This window comes from Nelumbo nucifera, chromosome 8, assembly GCF_055504915.1.
Source record: "Nelumbo nucifera cultivar China Antique chromosome 8, China Antique-T2T, whole genome shotgun sequence".
In the NCBI taxonomy this organism is placed as follows: domain Eukaryota; kingdom Viridiplantae; phylum Streptophyta; class Magnoliopsida; order Proteales; family Nelumbonaceae; genus Nelumbo; species Nelumbo nucifera.
The window spans coordinates 14,645,835-14,670,172 of NC_142656.1; the positions used below are offsets into that span (position 1 = coordinate 14,645,835).

At 38.7% G+C, this 24,338-nt stretch overlaps 2 protein-coding genes across 2 annotated transcripts; one reads left to right on the forward strand and one right to left on the reverse strand.

The window, feature by feature from the left end:
- Positions 1–1,883: 1,883 nt before the first annotated feature.
- On the forward strand, positions 1,884–13,820 carry LOC104592435 (RNA-dependent RNA polymerase 6-like). The gene is made up of 3 exons (XM_010251805.3): positions 1,884–2,067; positions 7,847–10,696; positions 11,605–13,820. Exons 2-3 carry the CDS (start codon positions 7,952–7,954, stop codon positions 12,484–12,486), a joined length of 3,627 nt encoding a protein of 1,208 aa, XP_010250107.2. The 5' UTR covers positions 1,884–2,067; positions 7,847–7,951; the 3' UTR covers positions 12,487–13,820.
- On the reverse strand, positions 13,484–23,610 carry LOC104592436 (uncharacterized). Its single transcript, XM_010251806.2, has 5 exons — positions 23,452–23,610; positions 20,341–20,454; positions 17,678–17,757; positions 17,388–17,512; positions 13,484–13,816 (listed from the first exon to the last, which is right to left on the reverse strand). The coding sequence occupies exons 1-5, from the start codon at positions 23,502–23,504 to the stop codon at positions 13,745–13,747; spliced, it is 444 nt and encodes a 147-aa protein (XP_010250108.1). The 5' UTR covers positions 23,505–23,610; the 3' UTR covers positions 13,484–13,744.
- Between the last annotated feature and the right edge of the window lie 728 nt (positions 23,611–24,338).

Genomic DNA, 24,338 nt, shown 5'->3' on the forward strand with positions numbered 1-24,338 from the left:
CCTGCCACAGGCGCCGACCTGGCAACCTGGCCCGGACACAGGCGCCGACCTAGCAATCTGGCCCGGACACAGGTGCCGACCTGACAACCTGACTCGGACATAGGCGCCGACCTGACAACCTGACCCGGACACAGGCGCCGACCTGACAACCTGACCTGGACACAGGCGCCAGCCTGGCAACCTGGCCCGGACACCGACCTGCCGACTGACACAGGTGCCGACCTGACAACCTGGCCCGGACACAGGCGCCGACCTTGCAACCTGGCTCGGACACTGACCCACCGACTGACACAGGCGCCGACCTGACAACCTGGCCCGGACACAAGCGCTGACCTGGCAACCTGGCCCGGACACTGACCCGCCGACAGACACAGGTGCCGGCCTAGCAACCTGGCCCGGACACCGACCCGCCGACTGACATAGGTGCCGACCTGACAACCTGGCCCAGGCGCCGACCTGGCCGCCTGGCACAAGCGCCAGCCTGACAACCTCGAGGAGTTCATCACTGTACCCCGGTTCTGACGGGATATGACGTCTTACCATTTGAAGCCTTTTCACCCACCTAACCCGCGAGGGCACCACTATATAAGGACTCCAACCCACAAATCCAAAGGGGAGAAAGAAGGATGGTAACCCCCGCTCTCTAGCTCTCTCATTTGTCTCCAACCCCTCTGTAATCAGAATGCTAACTTAGGCATCGGAGAGTCCCCGCCGGGAAAATACCCCCGGGTCCTCTGATTCAGTTCTTGCAGGTTCCTCAGCTCCCACCGTCTACAAAGGAGAGAAAATCACCTCACGCGGAGGGTAGTAGGGTTGCGCTGCACCAGGGAGCTCCACCATCCTCTGAGTTGTAGACCGCCTAGGAGCAAGTCAAGTGACGAGTTCGCCATCAGGCAGTTCGCCATAAGGCAGTTCCCCACCAGGCAGTTCGCCACCAGGGAGCACTACCAGGCAGTTCGCCATAAGGCAGTTCGCCCCCAGGCAGTTCGCCACCAGGTAGTTCGCCACCAGGCAGTTCGCCACCAGGGAGCACTACCAGGCAGTTCGCCACCAGGCAGCTCGCCACTGGGCAGTTCGCCATCGGGCAGTTCGCCACCAGGGAGTTCGCCACCAGGCAGTTCGCCACCAGGCAGTTCGCCACCAGGCAGTTCGCCACTAGGGAGCACCACCAGGCAGTTCGCCACTCGACAGTTCATCACCAAGTAGCTCTCCACCAGGGAGCTCGCCACTGGGTAGTTCGCCACCAAGCAGTTCGTCACCAAGTAGTTCTCCCCCAGGGAGTTCGCCACCAAGTAGCTCATCACCAAGGCACGTCACCACCGGGTCAAACAACGAGGTACTTAGCCAAAAAATTTATACATCACAAAAAATGGTACGTGACCAAAAACGGTTACATCAATATACATCTTATGGAACCCAATTCCGATTCCTGTATGAAACAAATAGACGGGGGAATAGGTGATCTCACCAAACAGACCCTAAGTAGAGTAAAGTGTCGTTTACGAAAAAGCTTAAAAACAGCCAAGTCTGTGTGGAGGTTTTCCCTTTCTTTCTGCTACTGCAAGAGCCACCATAAAGGTTAATGAATTACAGTTAACGGTTACTTCACAGTCAAGATTCAAGTATGCAAAGTCAGTAGTGAGTCAAGCACTTTGTTCTTCTTCTAATTTTTTTTTTTTTTAATTCATACTCAAGCACTTTCTTTGCTTAATTTCTTTGTCCATTCCTGCGTCAATTCTCGCTTTCCTTTCGATTCCATCGCTGTCAAGTCAACACAGTCACTCTCACTCGTTCTCTCGCCTGATTACTAATCCAAGACTTTGCATTTTTTTTTATGTAACCCAGACTTGCATCCCAAGTAAACAAATTGGAATTTTCACTTTAATTTTTGCTATGAAGAGAAAAGAATCTGATTTTTCCTTGGTTTTTTGAAGACTATAACAGGAGTCTTCTACTTCAGCATTGCACATTCGATACTCTTCTCTTCGTTGTTGAGCTTTGCTTCTCACTCCTCTGTCATGCTCGTACTGTCAACGAATCATTGAATCTAAAAGCTTAAACTGTTAGGTAAAGTCCCTAAATAAGTTCTCTTATACTTTCAAGAATATTAGACAATTACTTGAACGACCAAAGAGGTACTCAGTTGTTCTCTTGCTTTCCTGTTTTTGATCAACCTTTTTGTTGAAGATTTCCAGTTTAGTTTCTGTTGCAAGTTTGGTCTTTTCCATTAATTTGAGTTTGAATGAAAACAGGGTGATGTTTGTTGCATCTTATTTCTTCCCTGAAAGTGTTAGTGTGGTGTGTGATCTTCTGTTGCTTGTGTATGAAATTTGGAGAATCAATCTTGTGAAATGGGATGATATTTGTTGCATTTTTTTCACTACCCTGAGAATGTGGAGTACTGTGATTCCGAAAATTTTGGTAAGTCCTGTTTGATGCATGAAGCTTTTGGAATCAATATAATGAAATTTGTATTCCACTTTGAAGATGTAGGTGATTTTTGGCAGCATGGCTGTTTCTACTTGAAACATTGCCACATCAGTACCACCTAATCACCTAGGTGTTTTGAGTTTAAATGTGAATTTTCTGTTTGATTGAGACTGTTTTGAGTTAAAATGGTCATTAACATTTCTTCTAGAAATATAATTCAGGGGTGTTGAGCTCCCTATTTGAAGAAACAGTCCAATGACCTGGATCTTAGTTGGCATCCTATGTGACAATGGAGAAATATATTCATACTATCAAAGGTTGATTAATATGAGTTCAAATCAACCCCCACAAGATTCCCTCCCCCTCCGCCCGAACATCCCCCGTGTATTGGAAATATCTCCTGACAATGACATCATCATTTCTGATATTATCATCAGGAGATGTTCCCAATACACGACGGGGATGTTATATGGGACGTTATAGAAGGCTGATTTGATCTCGATTGATATACACCATTGAAAACCCATAAATCCTACCTCCAAAATAAAGGTTTTTATTTTGTTATTTCTATGCTTCCAAAACCATTTGATACACATTTAGATATTAATTTATGTATAATATTGAGCCAATTATCAGAAAACATTTATTTTTCTTTTTTTCTTCATTTTATTAAGTTGACGTATGAATTTATGTCTGGGGTGATCGGAAGGAATGCTTGCATCCTTCATGGAATGGAAGAAGATAGACTCAGATGTTTAGAGGTTTCCTTCATGGAATAAGTGAATCTTATTAGCGTTCATTTGGTAAAGGGAATGAGTGAAATTGAGCTCTTTGCACGTAAGGTCGGGATAACTTTGAACCCAACCTTTGGGTTGGGTTGATGATCGGGTTAGGGGTAGGGTTGACAAAAGTCAACCCACATTTACTTTGGATTAGGTTAGGGTGGACCACTTTGGACAGTCCAATCCAACCTGAACCTAACTCTATCATGGTTATTGGTCGTGTGAATTATATTCCCATTCCATATCATCATCATATTCATTTTGTCTTTAACTCATAAGCCCTAAGCCTAATGACCAACTTGTCTTTATTGATTTGATTTTCAAAGAGGGAATCTATCATTTTTCATAATAATCTCTAATCATTGGAAACATTCATCTTTTTCACTTTGTACCAATAAAAAATAATAAATACAATAGAAACATTAAACAAGCAAATACTGATATAGAATTTGTGTGATTTTAAAAGGACAGGAGAAGGGTCAGGTTGGGCCCAATCCATATCCTGGGTTAGGGTTGAGAGATTTTAGATTGGTTTAGGATTAGGGTTGATTAGGTCTGGTTGAAAACTAGATTGGAGTTTTAGAACCCGGGGTTGCACTAGGGTTGATCTCAACCTGGCGTAACTTGGCTCTACTTGCACCCCTATTGGTAAGGGTGCAACTTGGCCTGGCCAAACCCAACCTCGACTGACCAGCCCGATTCTGGCCAGACATTGGGTTGGGACTTGGGATTTTCTTAAATTGGGTTGGAAAGTAAAAATCATGTTGAAGTGTGTTTTATGTGTGTATAGCAAGGTTCAAAGTATCAACACGTATCGGCCTGTATTAGGCAATACATATCATTTTGGGAGTTCTCCGATACGCCCCTACAGAGGATATATCGGGGTTCTGACCGATTCAGGGGATGGAGGAGCCTTAAACCGACTCCCTAAACCAGTTTTGAGAAAAATATAAAATAAAAGTAAAAAAAAGATACCGATATGGCATGATACACCCCTACTGGTGTATCGATATTTTGAACCTTTGTGCATAGCATTAGCTTTAATGAAACCCAAAAAGACAATCCAACCTGAACATGAAAATCGGGTTACTCAAGTTTGGTTAGGATTACATATTCTGGGATCAGGTTTGGCTCATCAAGTTGTAGTTCTGGCTGGGTCTGGTTAGTGTTGAGGTTCCCCTCCTTATCCCCCTTATATTGGGCTTGGGTTGATCTCAAGCCAACCCAACTCGGCCGAAGTTTCTCATCAGGTTGCTTTATGGCAGGCCATGAAAGGTACCAACTCCACTGAATATAGATCCTATCTAGGTCTGCCTGGATTGTTGTTGAAGAGAAGTTATTTTTCAATTGCTTGAGTTCCAAGAATTATTATTTTCTTGGTTTTTCTATATGGAGTGTTTAACAGGACGGGTACAGTATCTTTATGGTACATTTCCACATGGAAAATCAAGTGCAAATGAATTGGAATATCTATGAATTAAAAGTTCATTATTTGGGCGGCCAACTCAGCGGTGGTTCAGTCCTAGAAGAAATGCTGATTTGAGTCCTACTACCACTGATTTTGAATGAGTTATTAGTGTGCTGCTGTGTTATTCCCAGAAAAGAAAAAAGAATTTATGGTCCCTATGAGCATGGGTTTTAAAATCGACTGGAGACCGAATCAGTCAGGGGGTCAGGTTACCGGGTCGAATGGTTGGCCCGTTCAAACAAAAAAAAGTCAAAACCGTTTGAACAGTTAACTGCCCGGGTCAGCGGTTTGTTGATCAAAATCAATGGTATTTTGAGAAAATCCGGTTTTGAGGAAAAACGGAACCAGTCACCTGACCGGTTCCCAGTTTTTCCGGTCTGACCGTCCGGTCCGGTCCGGTTTTAAAAACCATGCCTATGGGTACGATTAAATACCAAAAAAAAGGTTCATTTTTTGGGCGATACTGCTGATACATCATAGTCGATTCGCTGGTCCAATAGTTCAAGGCATCTCTTAAACCACTCTATTTTGAAAATTGATTATCCCGATTTAGTTAGATGATCCTTGAAGGTGAATCTGATAACATTGCATCCGGTTGCACATTAAGAATATCTGTCATATGAGTCTGGATCTGCTTCTTCTCACTGAGTGCTCCTCACACCGACCTTACAGCAAGTCTTGGCCATACATCAAGAGCATCTCCCATACTTGTATTTAATATTCATGGAGAAATGTCCCCAATACATAGTGGGATGTGGCTGCGAGGTCATTGTGAGGAATACTCGGCGAGGAAAAGATCTCAATTCCTGTCATACATGTATGTTTAAATTCATTAAGAAATGTTGGTCTGGTATCCAAGGTACAAAGGACATGTTTTGGATAAGATGGGTTGGCAAAATACCAACTTAGGTAAGTAAACTGATGTATACAAACCAATACCAATTCATCTATCTATACTATACAGTGAATACTTGCCTTGCATTCTGTGCAACTCATAATATTCAAATCCAAATATCATATATCATATTATAGTGAATACTTAATTGCGCATATACATAATACATGCTCTTATACTAATTAATATATAACTTGCTCATAAAATATAAATTTGATAATACAATGTTAACTTATATTTTTATTATTTTCCATTTACTTACATGTGTGCATGCCTTTACACTAGCACTATTTAAGCGCCTTGGTTTTGATGGAGGTCATAAAAGTTATATTTGATTATTAACTTATGTTTTTGTTTTTACTTGCACATGTGCATGGCATATGCTTTACACTGTTGGTTTTAAAAGGATTAAACTCGCCTCAAGGGCAAGGCGTACAAAAGTTGCATTTGTGCTGGAGCCTTGAGTTGTAATTTGAGGTTTTTAGGCCCTCAGCAGAGATGCATGGATGTCTCATGCCTCAAGGCCTGATGTCAAAAGAGACGTGATTTAGAAATGTTATTTTATTTTTATATTTTTAATGCATAGCATGTATAGAGAGGTTATTTTGATCAATATCAACTAAGTGATACCAAATGACAATAAAGAATACATGTCTAATGTTCGAATGTTTGTTCAATTTGTTTGATGGTTATAGTGATTTATCTATCTACAATTATACATAGTTTGTTTGTTATGTCTCCATGTGTATAAATTTGTAATACCAAATTTCTCTATTTTGGTTTCAAATTTTCTTTTAATTAGAAATTGTAATGCATCTTATGTTTTTTAGTATTAATAATTTTATATTTTTTTAATTTTTATTTGTCAATATTCATAGTATTTTAATTTTTCTTTGAGATGTATCATATTTTGATTGAGTTCATATGTTTATTTAATTTGTACTAGTAAATGTGTATGGGCTTTAGACGTGGCATATCTATATCTATAGTAAATGTGTATGTGCTTTAGATATAAATGTGCATCATTATCATCCATGCCTTATCCCAACTATATGGGATCGGCTACACGAATCCTATGTTGCTAATCTGTTCTATTTAAAGACATCCATTGTTAAATTTTAGTGCTTAAATCCATTCTTACTACTACCCGTTTCTTTTGGTCTATCCCAAACTTTTTTAGTCCTTTCAATGTGTAACAAATCATTTATTTTAATTGGCGTAGTTGGTCTTCTATGCATGTGCGCAAACCATCTTAGTATACTCTCTCTCCTTTTATCATCTATTGGATCTACTCCTAAGTTGCAATGGATAATTTCATTCATAATCTTGTCATTTCTAGTTTTTCCATTCATTCATCTTAGTATTTTCATTTTTGTTACATTTATATTTTGAACATGTTGTGTATTGACTATCCAACACTCTATTCCATACAACATAGCTACCCTTGCAACTGTTTTATAGATTTTTTTTTTTTTTTTTCAATTTAAGTGGTATTCACCCTTCCATTCATTCACCCTTCCATTTCTAGTTTTTCCATTCATTCATCTTAGTATTCTCATTTTTGTTACATTTATTTTTTGAACATGTTGTTTATTGACTATCCAACACTCTATTCCATACAACATAGCTACCTTGCAACTGTTTTATAGATTTTTTTTGTTTTTTTAATTTAAGTGGTATTCACCTATCACATAAAAGTCCAAATGCACCCTTCCATTTTGCTCATCTTGCTCTAATTCTTTTGGTGACATCCTCCTCACTTTTTTCCCTTATTATGAATAATTGAACAATAGTACCAAAAATGATCATATTGCATTATTTTTTGGTCTCCAATCTTAAGTATATCTTAATTTACATTCCTATTATTGCTAAATTTAATTGTTATATACTTTGTTTTGGTTCTACTTATTTTAAAATTTCTTGTTTCTAAGAAATTTGTCCATAAGTTTAATTTTGAATTTAATTCTTTATTAGTTTCATCAATTAAAACAATATCACCCAGAAACAACATGCACCATAGAACTTCCTCTTGAATATGTTTAGCCAACTCATCTAAGATCAATGCAAATAGATAAGAGCAAAGTGTTGAACCTTGGTGAAGATCTTAGTAAATTTTGTTCTAACACATATATAGATATGCATATGCATTAAAATCATTTACAGTTTACATTTCTTGTAAGTTTTGTTCATTTTGCAATGTTGTGCTATTCAAGTTTCTCTTTACACTTTTTCTTGAAATTTTTGTTTACTCATTTTCTCTTTCTCCACCAGCTGCTGGTGTTTGTTCAAGCGAAGATCAGACTGTCAATTTGAAGTGCATTATAAGCTTTCATCTTTTTAAGTCAATTTCCTTATTGTTATAAAAAAAAAAAAGAAATGAAGGAAGAACCACGGACGGAAATGGTGTTAGAAGGAACCAAAAATGGCATGGTTGTCAGTCAAGCCAGTTTTGGTGGATTTGACAAAAATGTCACCGCATTAGAGCTCACAGATTTCTTAGAGCAAGAAATTGGAGGTATATGGCGATGTAGATTGAAGACTTCCTGGACTCCACCAGACTCTTACCCTGATTTCGATGTCACAAACATGAAAGAGATCCAGAAAACAGATGACTATGAAAAGGTGAAGCCTCATGCTTTTGTGCACTTCATATCTCCCGAGGCAGCAACTGCAGCGTTAAAGGCTGCTGGACGCTGTGAGCTTGTCATGAATCACCGCCCTCTGAAGGTGAACTTAGAACCTGAGTCCCCATTCCGAATTAACCAGATGAGGAGAGCAGACCCCTTCAAGCTACCTGATTCCTGCATTGAGATTGGATCTCTTGTCGCCCAGGACGAATTCGTTGTTTGTTGGAAAGCACCTTGCGTTGATTTTGTCGTGGATCCTTTTGATCTGAGCTGCAAAATCATGTTCACAAGGGAAACTGCTTTCTCCATTAAGGACAAGCATGCAGTCATCAAATGCGACTTCAAACTGGAGTTCTTTGTGAGAGATATCAACTACATCAAACAATATACACAGTATACAGGGTCATCTTCTTTGGTTATTCTGTTGCAGCTGGCATCTTCTCCATGCATCTATTACAGAACTGCAGATGATGATATCTATGATTCTTTTCAATTTGATATGTTGGATGATGAAGATCCCTGGATAAGGACTACAGATTTCACGCCTAGCAGAGCGATAGGCAGGTGCAATTCGTATAGAATATCAGTTGCACCCCGCTTTGGTCTGAGACTAAAGAAGGTTGTGAACTATCTTAGAGAGCATAGGATACCGGACGAGTGTCTGAGAGGGCTGCTGAGAATCCGAGAGGAACCTGATTTTGGAAAGCTGATGGCAGATTCCTTCTTTAGCATTGACCATGAAGAGGGTTTAAGCTTTGAGGTAATATTCATGGTGAATGCTATCGTTCACAAAGGTATCATCAGCCAGAATCAGTTGTCAAAAGAATTCTTCGACCTACTGAGAACTGAACAGAATGAAGTGAATGTTACAGCCCTACAACATATGTATTCCTATAGGCGTCCGGTGATCAATGCATGCAAAAGTCTGAGAGATGTCCAAACATGGTTCCTTGACAACCCCAAACTTATCAAGAGCTCCAAGGAATCAGACGATAGTGTTGAGGTGAGAAGACTGGTTATAACTCCAACCAGAGCCTATTGTCTTCCACCAGAGGTGGAGCTTTCCAATAGGGTTCTTAGGAAATACAAACACGTTTCTGATAGGTTCCTAAGGGTTAGCTTCAAGGATGAACGAATGCAGCAACTCAGTTGCAAAGACCTCATCTATCATGTCTCTCCTATTGTGAAGGATATTAAATCGAAATCATTTACCCAAAAAACCACCGTTTTCAATAGGGTGAAGACTATTCTGACTAATGGGTTTTCTCTGTGTGGTCGGAAGTATTCTCTTCTGGCCTTTTCATCCAATCAGCTGAGGGACCGGTCTGCCTGGTTTTTTGCTGAAGATAAGAACACCGCAGTCATGGATGTTAAGAAGTGGATGGGGAAGTTTGCTAATAGGAATGTTGCTAAATGTGCAGCTAGGATGGGACAGTGCTTCTCCTCTACCTATGCCACAGTTGAGGTTCCACTGAAGAATGTCAACTTAGGGCTTCCAGATATTGAGAGGAATGGATATGTATTTTCGGATGGGATTGGCATGTTAACACCTGATCTTGCAATAGATGTTGCAGAGAAGCTGCAATTGACAACCAACCCTCCTTGTGCATATCAAATAAGGTATGCTGGTTGCAAGGGGGTCGTAGTTTGTTGGCCTGCTGCTGCGGGAGAGGAAGATGGCATTCGCCTCTCCCTGAGGCCAAGTATGAACAAGTTCGAGTCTGGACACACGACCCTCGAAGTCTGCTCTTGGACTCGTTTCCAACCAGGTTATCTCAACAGGCAAATTATAACTCTTCTTTCAGCACTGTCTGTCCCAGACGATGTATTCTCAAGACTGCAAGATTCTATGGTTTCTAAACTAAACCAGATGCTTGACAATGCTGATGTCGCTTTTGATGTCGTTACCTCGTTGTGTCCTGAGCAGGGAAAGACTGCAGCGATAATGTTGAGTGCCGGTTTTCAACCCCAGATGGAACCTCATCTAAAAGGAATGTTGTCCTGCATAAGAGCTGCACAGCTGAGAGACCTTCTGGAAAAATCTAAGATCTTTGTTCCTGCAGGAAGGCTGTTGATGGGGTGCTTGGATGAACTAGCAGTACTCGAGGAAGGACAGTGCTTCATCCAAGTGTCTACCCCTTCATTGGAGAATTGTTTTTCAAAGAATGGCTTTAGGTTTTCTAAGGCAAAGAAGAATGTACATGTTATCGAAGGGATTGTGGCCATAGCTAAGAATCCCTGTCTTCACCCGGGAGATGTTCGGATTCTGAAAGCTGTAGATGTGCCTGGTTTGCATCATCTTGTTGATTGTCTGGTTTTCCCTCAAAAGGGAGAGAGACCGCATACAAATGAAGCATCAGGAAGCGATCTTGATGGGGATCTCTACTTTGTTACTTGGGATGAACATCTTATACCTCCAAGCAAGCAAAGCTGGATGCCAATGGACTATTCTCCTGTGGAAGCTAGAAAGATGTCACGTGAAGTCAATCATCACGTAAGTACTTTATTAATGTAGTTTTATTGTGCTTCATGCACTTGAGCTCTCAGTTAGCTTATTCAATTCAGTAGCAGGTTTTTTTTTTTTGTCTGGAGATTTTGATTTGAACGGTTGAACCGGATAAAGATTGCGGGCAGTATTAGTGATAACCCACCTTTGGATTTTATTTATCAGTATCACAGGGAAGATAAACCTCTCCCTTTTCACACCTTTAGATTCCTGAATCAGGCTGATTTAGTTTAAGGGATGGTGATTTGGGTAGAACCTGTTTTTTGGATAAGAGGGCGAATTTGGTACATTTTCTCGTATGCTTACATCACTAGAAAAGAATTTTTCTGTTGTTTGCTCAAGTTTGGATCTGGTACCAACACAGGGTCCCAGCAGCAATTGCAGCCGTGCATTGGGAACATCTCCCCTGCCCTTCATTGCGAGATGTTCCTGATGTATGGCTGCAATGGCTGTTGGGACCGGATGTTAATACCCTGTGTTGGGACCAATTCAGACTCTATTTCTTTGTCTTTTTTTTTTTCTTTCTTTTTATACCTGACTCTGTTTCTTCATACTGGTTTATCTGAACATCAGATTTAACTATATATATTTTCATAAGCCACTAAGGTAAATTTAACTATCTGCCTAAGTCACATAATCATTGTATTAAGTAAAATGGTTTACTAGATATTCCTACAACCATTTATTGAAATTTGTGTCCAAGTTCGTCCAACTATAATTTCTCTCCAAAATAGCTTTGGTCTGCCAAGTTTTATGTGTATTAATGCAATTTAATACGCCTTTCATGGCCATCTTCAAAAGCGGGGTTTTCATGTTTTTGGTTTACATGGTTCTGGAGTTGCAATTGGAAAACAAATGAAGCTACTTCATGGCCATCTACGATGTTTGTTCAACAGGATTTGATAAAGTTTTTCATGAAAACAATGGTGAACGAGAAGCTTGGTGTCATCTGCAACGCACATGTTGTTCATGCCGACCTGAGTGAATATGGAGCCTTGGATAAGAAGTGCATCCGTCTAGCAGAGCTTGCAGCCAAAGCAGTCGACTTTCCTAAAACTGGCGAGGTGGTGACAATGCCGCAATCCCTAAAGCCTAAAATGTATCCAGATTTCATGGGAAAGGAGGACTTCTTATCATACAGGTCAAGCAAGATCCTGGGCAAACTCTATCGCAAAATTAGAGATATTGATTCTGACAACGGCATGGCAACATCTTCAGAGATGGCCTGTGTGGCTGAAGATATTTCTTACGATACAGATCTCGAAATTCTGGGATCTGCAGGCTTCGTGACAGATGCTTGGAATCAGAAGTGCTCATATGATGCACAATTCAGAGCTCTTCTGGGCCAGTACAAGGTGATCAGGGAGGAAGAGGTGGTGACTGGACACATATGGTCCATGCCAAAGTATAATAGTAACAAACAAGGCGAGCTGAAAGAGAGGCTTAAGCATGCCTATAATGTATTGAAGAAGGAATTCAGGCAAGCATTTGAGAGTATGGATGAGACATTTGCAATCCAGCTTACAGAAGATGAAAAAAACTCTGTCTATGAAAAGAAGGCATCAGCATGGTACCAGGTAACCTACCACCCTAAATGGGTCATGAAAACACTGAAATTGAGAGAGCACGAGGATGACAGCATGCCACCAATGCTTAGCTTTGCCTGGATCCCAGCTGACTACTTGGTGAGAATTAAGATCAAGCACCAGAACATGGAAAAGGTGGACATTGGCAAGCCGATAAATGCTCTTGCGAGTTACCTTGCTCGTCAGATGTGAATAGGAGGAACTGAGGCAATTCTCAGCTTCAGGCCCTTAGTCATGCTGGCATTCATTTTGGCCACAAGGCCACTCTGCCATTAGTCATTTCTTCTTTTTTCTCCCTTTTGGAACTAAAAAGACTGAAAATGTTATGATACTTAGAAACTAGAAGTGATAATATAACTTGTGAGGCTTTAAATCATAATTCTCAAATCACATTCCTTGTGCATTTCAAATTTGAATCCATATCAAATCAATACAATCACATTTCTTATGCTTCTACAATCCGTTCTTCTAAAGTTCTTGTATATCAAAAGCTTTTTCTTTCTTTTAAAACATCATACAGTCCAACAGCCACATTTAACAGAGTTAGATTTAGTTCAAATGGAAGTCTGGGTATGTTTTTTCATTCATACTTCATAAACACTTTTGGTGCAGGCAGTGCGCTTGCCTCTCGCTTTCAAGGGTGATCCTTGAAAGACGAGCTTTGCCAAAAGCAAACCCTTATTACAATGAATATTTTTTCCCCGAGTAATATCATATTCATCATATAAAAAAACCCTGAGCCCGTCCCAGCAACACACAGTGGGCAGTCAGGGATGATTTAAGTGTTCTTTTACCCTTTTCCCAAACATTTCAAACCATAGGTTCTATCTGAAATTATTTTGTTACTGGGATGTTTATAAAATTAGAAACGAGAACAATGAGACACTTAAAGCTAATTTCCAAACATGTCAAACCTTAAGTTCTATCTAAACTAGAAAGCTAATTTAGGATTCTGAAACATGTCCAACTTAAATCCTTGAAAATTCATTCTCTGCAAGTGAAGGTTTTTTTTTTTTCACTTTTCTTTGGGAAAATGAGGCTTGGGAAGAAGGGTTTAAGTTGACCTCTTGTCATCCTTGAATGGGTTACATTCAGTTCCTAAAGCTAGGAAGATTTTCCCTGTAGTGATGTCCAAAAGATATGAGGTTATGCACAACCCCCCATTGAACGGTCTACAAGACAAACATCATTTGCGAACACAGTGGAATCTATTCAAGTGAGGATCATCAGGGGAGGCAGAAAGCCTAAAAAATAGAGAAGGTACATATCCTAACAAAGTGGTTACAATGACTTATAACTACAAAACCAATAGTGCAATAAAATTTACAAAGCTTTTCCCTGAGATATGAAAGGCTAGGAAAATTAAAAAAAAAAAAAAAAAAAAGCAGGAAATAAGCCAAGGGCTTCTGAATTGTTATCTTGACCAGAACTGAGATGGTTACCTTCACCTTCAGATATCAGTAGGAGGCTTTAACCTTATAAGTCTTCTGATTCTATCTTTGTCTGTGTTCTCCAGCATCCCCTTCCGAATGCAAATAACAGAGTGGACATTAGAATAATTCCAGTGAAAATATTAATACCATAATGGAGAGCAGGGTAAAGGTGAGATAAAGCAAAGAAAAAATAGCATGGTGAACAGATTTTCATAAACTACAGATAATTTTGATAAAAGCTTTAATGATAACGACTATGAATCAATAATGCCAAGGCATCCACTACCAAATTTTAATCACTAGAAAATAAGAGAACTAAGTCAACTATTTACACTTATAATTCTGGAAAATGTAAATACACATGGATGCAGCACCATACAGGTCCGCATTGCATATTTGATCCATTTATCCAAAATGTCATTTGGTGGATGTCTTATAAAATACTACTCTTTGTCCGCATGAATTAACCAGATAAGCATCTCCAAAAACTACAACTTATGACTGGACTCTTATTTTTCCCAAGTACCTATATTGGATATGACGAGATATGCATGTTGGTATGGGATAGGTGCTGGATCTGCTAAATCTCTGTCCATTTCCTGATCCATGGATTGGACATGTATCCACTTAATTGGAGAAGCACCAAACAGAAATTATTAACTGGTATGGTTAAAAAAAATTAAGCTTAAACATATAAAATACTCAAACAAGAATGCTTTTCTAAACCTCATAATATGCAGATTTCTATGCAAAGTATAATCTGGATTTTTAATATCACGTTTCAAGTTGATTTATGTGCTTTCATTTCTTGTTGGTATTTCCTTTTTAAGAAATAAATAGAAGAATGTATCTAAACAGAATATAGCTTGCTTAAAAGATTGGAAGTTATATGTTGTTTCCATATATTGGACCAAAATGTTTGATTGATTTTAGCAGTCCCCCCAAGATTTTGAGGTCAGACAGATCCACCTTCTAGACACATACCCACAACCAAAGCCATATGACATAGAGATATAACCCATTCTGCACTGTTGAACTAGAATATATCCTTGATAGAATGAGAAACTGAACAAATGATGAAATTGGACCTATGGACTTGAAAATAATGCATATAGCCTCAACAAAACTACTATTAGGTCTGTAAAATTCAAAATTGGTATCTCATATGTAAAACATAGAATGCCACATGCAAAGAACAAAAATCTGTACCAATTATAAGTTGGTGCAAATGCTCTTGAAATGTAAACAAAAGGCCAAAGAGGACAGGGTTGAGGTAGTGGAAAATGATCTAGAGATGCTAATTTCACATAAGGCATGATTTATGTAAAACATAGAATGCCACATGCAAAGAACAAAAATCTGTACCAATTATAAGTTGGTGCAAATATAAGGCTCTTGAAATGTAAACAAAAGGCCAAAGAGGACAGGGTTGAGGTAGTGGAAAATGATCTAGAGATGCTAATTTCACATAAGGCACGACTTAGATCCCAAATAGTTGGTCTAAGGCAAGGTTCAGAATATTGATACAAGGCGATACACCGGTAGGGCATATCAGCCTGTGTCGGTACTGTTTTTTTTTTTTTTTTTTTTTTTTTAATCTGGTTCAGAGGGGCTGGTCTACCCCCTGAACCACTCGCCGACCCGAAACACCCCCTGTAGGGGCGTACCGGGAAGGCTCCAATACAATTGAACGATACGTGACGATATTTTGAACCTTGGCCTAAGGCTTTGCTGAGCATGTAAAGCATAGATTAGCCATTCTCTCAATTTGGAAATAAGAGTAACAAGGAGACTTGGAGACTGAAAATCCTTTTGAATTTGATAGTTGCTCCAATACTGAAAACAGTGCAATCAGACCTTAAAATCCAATCTTAATTCTAGCCAACACCCCTTTTTTCCCTGGATTCTTCATAGCCAACACTCCTAGTTTCCTACAGCAGATTCTTGGCTATTTCTTTTCCCATGCAGCATTAAACCTCATCTTTAATTCCTAGTTTCCTACAACATACTATTGGCTATTTCTTTTTCCATGCAGCATTAAACCTCCTTTGACTTGAAAACAGTCTAATCAAAGGATGAACCTGTTAAGTTACTGCCTAACACAGGCAAATTCAAGGTGCCTAACCTCCTGTTACAGAGAAGAAAGAGGTAGAAGAGAGGAGAACGAGAGGGAAAAATGATTTGGAGGATTCCACACCCCGAATTACAATGAGGATGCCTTTTATAGGCTTACAACTGAATCAGGTAGATCATAACTAACTCTCGAGTTGTCACTGGTGGTCACTGTTTTGACATGGTAATCCTTTCCACCTTCTGGAGTAAACTCTCATGTACCTCGGGTCATCTGGGTTCGCTATGGAGTCCATGAGCCTAACAGAACCACTTAAAGACTAGTTGACCGATTAATTACATGAGGTTCATACTGACTGCATCATGCAATAGTTGTTTAATCCCAAGATGCAGCAACCTGAAAGCTGAGACAATTAAGCATCAACTATGTGGACTAGTTTAACTAACAACTATTTGATTTATTTTAAAGTTTGTGTTTATTTCTTACTATATATGAGATACTGGCTCTATTCTTATTTGGACATGGTTTGGCTTAAATGTCTATGATGTCATATGGTAGAGAGGAAATATGAGAAACAGAAACAAAGCATAAAACAAAAGAGTAAAAGAGTAGTTCTTTAAGGTCTTATTTCAACTAATCATGTGCTCTTGAGAGAATCTGCCACAAATTAGAATCACAATAGAGAGCTTAGAAGAGCAAAGACTGTCCCTTCCCTCTCTTGGCTCATTTAATCCCCTTTCTTATATCTATAAAACAGGGATCTGCATAAAAGTTTCTTAAAAAAGTAATATGCATAAAAGTTACCCAGTACTGGTCCCACCTATCTGGGTCTTGGAAGGGGTGTACCGGATGTGAACCTAACGTTTGGCTTTTTTTTTCCACAAAATGGCTGCTCTCAAAATTCAACCGACATTCTCAAGCATGTGGTCAGTGTGAGATTTTTACCATTAGATAAAGCAATGACCAGGACCATTCATATTTGCAGTTCTCATTGAAAATTGCCCACCCCCAAACAAGAATAAACCAGGATCATTCATTTGGGTGATGGGGGAGGGCACAGTATTAGGATGCATGGCATCTCCTACTACAGTACTACCTCCAAACTTATATATGTGCTGTTTTTCAAAATTTTCCTATTTCTTTTGAGGGGGATTCCCTCCTTTCTCGGCCCCTGCCTACATGCACAAAATATATAAAAGTCCATCTATTCACTCAAACTTGGTAAAAGGACCATTACCCAATGATGGTCTAGGCTATCTATGGTCTTGGGACGAATAGACTGGATGCAGACCTAACATTTGGCTTTTTTTTTCCTTTCTTTTGTACAAAGTGGCCACTGTCAGAATCAAACCCAGATTCTCAGACATTTTTCCCATGGCTGACTAGTCAACACCGAGGCACTGATGAGTCAACACATGGGAGGCCAAAACAACTAGTCATTGCCTTGCTACATTAATACTACTTCATAGAGTTAAATTTGAAAGTACAAATAAAATAAGCAAATAAAACTACAAATAAAGGTCTAGAACTAAAGATGCTGCAAGTGGTAGAAGTTTTAAAACGGAAATAGATTGTTAGGAATCTCTTACCTTCCAAACAATTTCATCCAAACACAAGCATATCTTTCCATACTTGTCAAGAAACAGGCGCTCAGTTGGAGGCTTTCCACACACATCCTTCACGGATGAGGTTATAACAAAGATTACTTCTGCCACTTGAGAAGCAGACAACAACCATTATAAACTAAGAGAACACCAACCATTTAATTATGAACAGAATACTATTTTTCCTAGCGAGGGAAAAGCTGAAACTTTGATAGGCCCAAGCTATTCCCACCTAAATCTGCAATGTTGCCAGTATTGGAGCTTCAGATACTTACAAGCAAGTTCATCATATTCATCCTTGCCAACAACATAGATACAGACATCACCAAGCATTGTGTAAACAATGTAAACTGACCTGAGGAAGAAATAAAATGAAAGGGAGAGGCAGTTCAGCCAAGTCCAACAGATGTTAGAAACAAATCAACCAATGGTTGTGTAGAATTCTAAAATCAGCAAGCATATGCACATCATACTTGTTGGGAACATTTTCAGGTGGGAAAATCACATTAGTTAAAGCTAGCTTTCCCAACCTCACTATCAAATATCCCAACCTCTCTTTTCACAGCCCCATTTTTGCATACTTGAGAAAAAAAGTCCCATGGAAAGTTTGTAAGAACAGTAGAAGATGAGAAAGATTAACAGACCAAGGCCCTCAAATTAGGAGAGAAATAGCAGGATTGATTGTATTTGATTGAAACAAAAGCTCCTTACCAGCCAAAAACATGGATAGTATGTCAACAGGTATATTGCCACCTTTGTCTACAGAAGATAATTATTTTTTCCTTTAAATTGGCATAATAATAAAATTCAGGCCTTTTGTTGGGAAGTCTTCCTTGGAAATATAAACATCTGTGACATGCTGCAGAAAAAAAAGGCCAAATAAATGCCTTTCCCCTCACTTGCGCATCCTCTGTAAATGCAATGGTGAAACTGTTTCCCATATCTTTTTATTCTGCCCTTTTGTGCTTTGTATTTGGGAAAATCATTGTTCTTACTTTGGTTGCAGGTGGACTCCTCAGGAGGTGGTAGGCCTCTTTGGTCCAAACTTCATGAGACAACCAAAGAAACGAGGAAGATTGCTGTGAAAAATAGTTAACTTGGAAGGAAGTGGCTTTATCATCCCAAGGAAAGAGTTTTTATAGATTGGAGAACCCCCAACAACCAACTTTGTGAAGCTTAATTTTGATGGAAGTTTCTTTGGTAACCAGGTTGTGGCTGGGTTATGAGGTGTCTTCAGAGATTCAGAAGGAAAGGTGCTAGCTTTGTATTTAGGGCCTTTAAAAAATGGTGATGCACTGACAGCCGAACTATTTAAACTTCTACATGGACTAAAATTTGCCAAGCATTTTGGGTTCCTTAATTTGGAAGTGGAAGGGGACTCTTAGGTGGTCATTTCTTGGACAAGATGTAGCACCCAAATCCCTTGGATCTATAGGCATACAATTCGGGAGATTGAGAGCCTTGCAAGGGAGTTGAATGTTTCCTTTAAATGGGTGAGAAGAACAGCAAATGGGATGGTGGATACTCTAGCTAAACAAGGGGCTGTAAGGCATCAAATGTTTTGGGCAAATCTGTAAACTTGTGAACGGGAGGAAGAACCTTCCCACCCTGTTGTAATCTTCTTAATTGGGTCTAATAAAATATTCTCTTATCGATCTATATATATATATATATATATATATGTGCCCAACAATCTGAACTGAAACAACAATTTCCTAACTCTATTGGATCAGTTACATGAATTCTGTAGCCGGGAAAAAAGCCTATAAATGGAAAATGAGGCATTGAGAAATCTCCATAAAAGTTATGATCAATAGGGACTAATGTATTATAAATGCATATGCAGAATTTTAAATATAGAGATATCTATGACCTTTGAACTAGAATCTATATAATTCAATCCAAGATTCCTTTTCTTCTTTTCTTCTATTTTTTGTGCCCATGTGAAACTAGAGAGATGCAAAGAAACATGTGAACTTGTGGGTTGTCATATTAGCCAAAGATTGACAATGTGTCAGAAACATGTAGAAACAGGACTGTAAACCTCTTTTAATGCGGAACATAAAGGAGACAATATTCAAAGTTATTTTGCGAGTTATTTAAACCTCAACTTGAAATGAGAGAAAAAACTATTTCAAGTTCATCATTCAACTTGCAGATTAAATTTGAGGAGTCAAAACTTGTACATTTGGTTTTATTTTGGTCACATTAAATAGGTTAATCAATTATATCTAACAAAACCAAGATGGGCCATTCAGACATCAGTTCAGCAAGTTAAGGCAGATTTACATAATTCATAATGAGTCAGAAGATCAATTTTTAGAAGGCTTGTTAGGAGTTCTAGTCAGTTTTGAAGTCACTCCATCTAGATGTACAAGTTGGAGAATGTTTAGGAGCCTTTAGATTTAGGGTAAAAAGTTAGTATGAAGCCTAAATTATTATGGTAATGAAAATGACAGGACTGAAAATAAAATTTCCCTTTTTTAGCCTCTTTTCTTCAAGAATGATGCTCAAGAATTTTTCTTATTAGGTGTGATTCCACTAAAAACCTAATATTGAGTATGATGCTACATGAATCCTGTTCTGCCATTCCATAATGTTCAGTGACATCCATTGTAAAATTAGGGACCCTTAGGCCATTTCTCACTACTTCAACCCATGTCCTTTTTGGTCTGACCTTTGCTTTCCTACCCCCTTCAAATTGTAATAGATCACTTCTTACTGGTGCTGTAGATGGCCTTCTCTGGATGTGCCAAACCATCGTAGTCTACTTTCATTCATTTTGTCACTTATTTGAGCTACTCATAGGTTCCTTCAAACAAGTTGATTTTTTATCCCATCCTTTCTAGTTTTCCAACTCATCCATGTCAAATAAACAGATAAATATGAAGTAAATTTTCAAACTAATGATTAAATTGGAAGGATGGATATTGCATACTTGTGTGAAGCCACGAAAAGCTCTTCACTTTTGGCACCCTTGAGGTTATCTGCTCCCAACTTGACTAAGAAAGTTCGCCAGTGCAACCTCTCCTCAGCTGGAACCCCATGAAAACTGCAAATATGATATGTAAGTCATAAGTGGATGCTCCAAGTATCACTAAGAAAAATCAGATTAAGCAACAATCATTGTTGCAAGAATATTATTTCCATTCTAATCTAAACCGAATAGTTAGTTTCAGTGACTCTTAAACGAAAAGACCATGCAAATAGATGCATATTTGATGCTTTTAAGTTGAAGAGGGGGGGGGGGGGGGGGGGATGTTATATAAAGGACTGGAATGATGAAGATGTTGAAGAATTGGTGGGGCTGCTTGAGTACCTCAAAGATATTAATCTGAAGCCCAATACTGTGGACAAAAGCTTTAATCATGTGATAGTTCACATGAAGCCTTCCCATATACTTCATTTGGTGTATTTTTGGTAGCTGAACCCTTTTTCCCAGGTACCCATTCTAGTTTAACTGTTCCATCATCAATCCCTTCACTGTATACAGATATTTTCTATACAACTTCAGCCACTGGTGTATATAGCACTGATTCTAAATGATGAAAAGCCAGTTGTCATTCTGCTGCATAAGTGCCTCTTTGATGCAATATGGTTTTTCATAGCATCACAGAACATTCCAAGCAGCGTTACAAAGCATCATCTTTGTTAGCAGCATGGGGGCCTAAAGAAGCAGCAAATACAACAGAGAGGCCCCCCTTTCCATTTCTTGGTGTATATGGAAGCTAACTAGTAAGTGGTAACTACTAGAACTTTTGAGAACAAAACAAGGTCTCATGATGCAGTTTTCACAAAGTGAGAACTCCCCACCCCACCAACTCACCCACAAAAAGTCAGGTATTTTTTCCTTTTTTTTATATTTGGGGGGAGGGGGAGCAATGGCCGATGGGACCATCTTAAGGAGGAATTTGAGAAAAATTCCTTTACCAATTTTTCTTCAGACTGGATGACATTGGAATATACTTCCATTGGTCTTTTAGGGTGTCTTCAGATTGGAGCTGAGAAAAGGTCTTATGGATATTGTAGGGATTTTGGAATTCTGTCCTTTTCACTTTCTATAGTAATATATGACATACATACAAAAACTGACTCTTATGGAAAATAAATGCATACTATTGTCTTAAAACATCCTATTCCTGCCTTATCCCATGGTAGGTTTCTTAGTCAATTCTTAGGAGAGAAGCTCGTTTTTGTAGGAGCTTTTTGGAAGATGAATGGTGGAGAAAAAATGTACAGTATTCTGCCAAGAGAATGGATTCTCTTGAAGTTTTGAGAACTAACTAAAGGGGGCAATTTTGGTGGTTTCTATGGTTTGAACAGAAACTGGTTAATGAAAGTAATAAAGGAAAACTTATGTAGTTAACAAACTTTCAAAAGAAGTATATATCAATTTGTATCAAGTGAAACAAGAAGATTGGAAAAACAAACACAGACACAGAGCATCTACAATCATGCTAAAGCCTTTTTAGAAATCAACTTTAGGGTTCAGTAAATACCAAGGGATTGCCGCAGCAAAATGGTCATAAACCCAAATGATCTACTGAAATTTGGAATAAAATCTCAAAACAAGAAGAAAGAAAGGAAGTTAACCACAGAACTTAAATGCTAGAGACTATGGGAGTTAACAAGAGCTGATTTAGCTTGGAAGGGGCACCAGGTGAAATTTCCCCATCATGGTAATGATGGTAATGAAAACATTGCCACCACACCACACCCTCGCCAACTAATAAATATCAATCCTTTAGTACAGCCTTCTATGAAGTAGTCATGCTAGCTCATAAAGACAAGTCCACCCCAAGAACCATGCCATATATCACCCCAAAAACAAGTTCAGTCTCCAAAACCAACTCAAAAAAAGACAATTAAATATATTGAGTTAGCTGAATTTTTCAATACTCCATGCCAAATAGAAAACCATAAATGGTGGAAACAGGTGGAATTTCCCCAACATGTTATCTAATCCGTATTTCTTTGTAATTTTTATCCTCCATAATTTGTTTTTGCTAATTGCCAAATCTCCACAACCACTTTCCAATATACCCTTGAAATTCACATCTTAGAACACTAATCCCTCATTCTGAAAGAAAATTGCCTAAAATCCTGCAATGGAACTATATTATATCAAGTAAATCATTTTCTACCCTCCATAAGAATAAATGGTATTTCTTTCTAACAAGAATGATATGTTCAAATCCATTTACGAAATGTATTCCACAACATCATAGATGGAGGCACCAAAGACTTTTGCTGCAATGTTTCATGGGTCAGCTGCATTAAGACCACTCTTTTGGTTTACAGTTCACGATCCTTTGAGCGAGATATCACAATCCCTACTTTACCTTACAATGAAGCAATATATTCACAAAAATTTCCAAGAACTACTAATCTGAATTCATTAGCAAGTTATTACTGATTGTCCATTTTAATTTTCATCTACAATATGGAAAATCAATTGTTCATGCTGGGCATGCTGAACCAAGTTTGCCCATACACCAAAACCTTTCCATAAATTTGATCAGCCACCCACCAGACCCAATCGGCCATAATCAAAAAGCAAGCCAAAAACAGTAGTTCTCCTTCAATATCAATAAACAATGACCTCTCTAGAGATCTACGTCATCTTCCAATTCACCATAATGAAGTGTTCGACAAAATTAACAAATTACTCATTTGCAAAACCAGCAATGCATCCAAGGCTCATCTCTCTGAAATCAATGTTTCTTATTGTCTTTTAACGGACCAAAAATAATTAAATAATACACGAAAAGAGAAAGAAGAATGTCAAAAACCATTCATAAAGGAAAAAAAAAAAAGAAAGAAAATTTATTTCTGGCTGAGCATGCATTCGAGTTCGATCAAATCTAAATAACACATATAAAGTTATTTACAAGAACACCAACCAAAAGAAAATTATATTATTAATTTCGAAAAAAACTAAGAAAAAAATAACGCTGAAATAGCGAAATCCATGAACGGAGAATGCAAGAGACGAAATCTGCTGATGAAATGATAGATCAAAGAAACGGACGGTGGACATCTTGCTTACCGTTCGATAAGGATATTGCCTTCCGAATTGGAGAAGAGAACTGCGAGCAACATTTTTGATTTCTTCTCACTCGATGTTCTCCTTCGACCCAGATCTTCACTTCCTTCCTGTCGTTCCAGGAGCTATTTTCTATTTTTCTTCCTTGGAGAATTGGAGATTTGATCTGGTTTTACATAACTACAAAAATACCCTTCACAATTTTATTGTATTACCGCAACACCCAAACTAAACTGAAACTTTAACTACTTAAGTTGGGTTGGGCTTTTCTTTTAAGCCCTTGGGCTAAGATCCAAAAGTGGAAATGCCCATTCCAATCTGGGCTCGTGGATCCAAATCACCTTGGTTAGTGGTTAGTGGTTACTGGTTACAGAGAGAAAAGTGAACTCCATCCCCATTTGCCATTTGCAGCCAATAGAAAGATGCCCAACAATTGTGTACCAAATCAAGGGTTCTCTCTCCTTTGATCTTGCAGCCAAACACACCCCAAGATACCTACTTTCTTTTTTGGTGAATTGCTGCTCTATCTGCACTGTTATAGATGGCCAATACTAATGAAGTAATGGCATTTCTACATTTCACATTGTTTACCCCATTTATCCAAGATTCATCAGATTTCACCATTGAAAGCCAAACAGCAATTAATTTTATCTACCAGTGAGCATGTACTGTAGATCATGATAGAGTTTGGACCATCAAATTTACTGGTCCCAGAATTTGATCCAGAAAGAGACCAACATCCATGTTCATATCAAAACCTAAGGCTGTGTTTGGTTTGAAGGAAAGTGTAGGGAAAGGTAGGCTTTACAAACCTTAAATACGTTTTCCTACTTTTCTCTTCCTTTCCCTATTTTTTCCTTCAAACCAAACATAGCCTAAATTTACACCCA

Bases quoted from the DNA above. Each gene is read 5' to 3' on its own strand.
- LOC104592435 (XM_010251805.3), top strand. From the start codon at position 7,952: ATGAAGGAAGAACCACGGACGGAAATGGTGTTAGAAGGAACCAAAAAT. The intron at 10,697-11,604 runs GTAAGTACTTTA...TTTGTTCAACAG, and splicing joins CACGTGAAGTCAATCATCAC to GATTTGATAAAGTTTTTCAT.
- LOC104592436 (XM_010251806.2), bottom strand. From the start codon at position 23,504: ATGTTGCTCGCAGTTCTCTTCTCCAATTCGGAAGGCAATATCCTTATC. The intron at 17,513-17,677 runs GTAAGTATCTGA...CTGCTTCTCAAG, and splicing joins TGAATATGATGAACTTGCTT to TGGCAGAAGTAATCTTTGTT. The intron at 13,817-17,387 runs GTAAGAGATTCC...TGCATTCGGAAG, and splicing joins TGGATGAAATTGTTTGGAAG to GGGATGCTGGAGAACACAGA.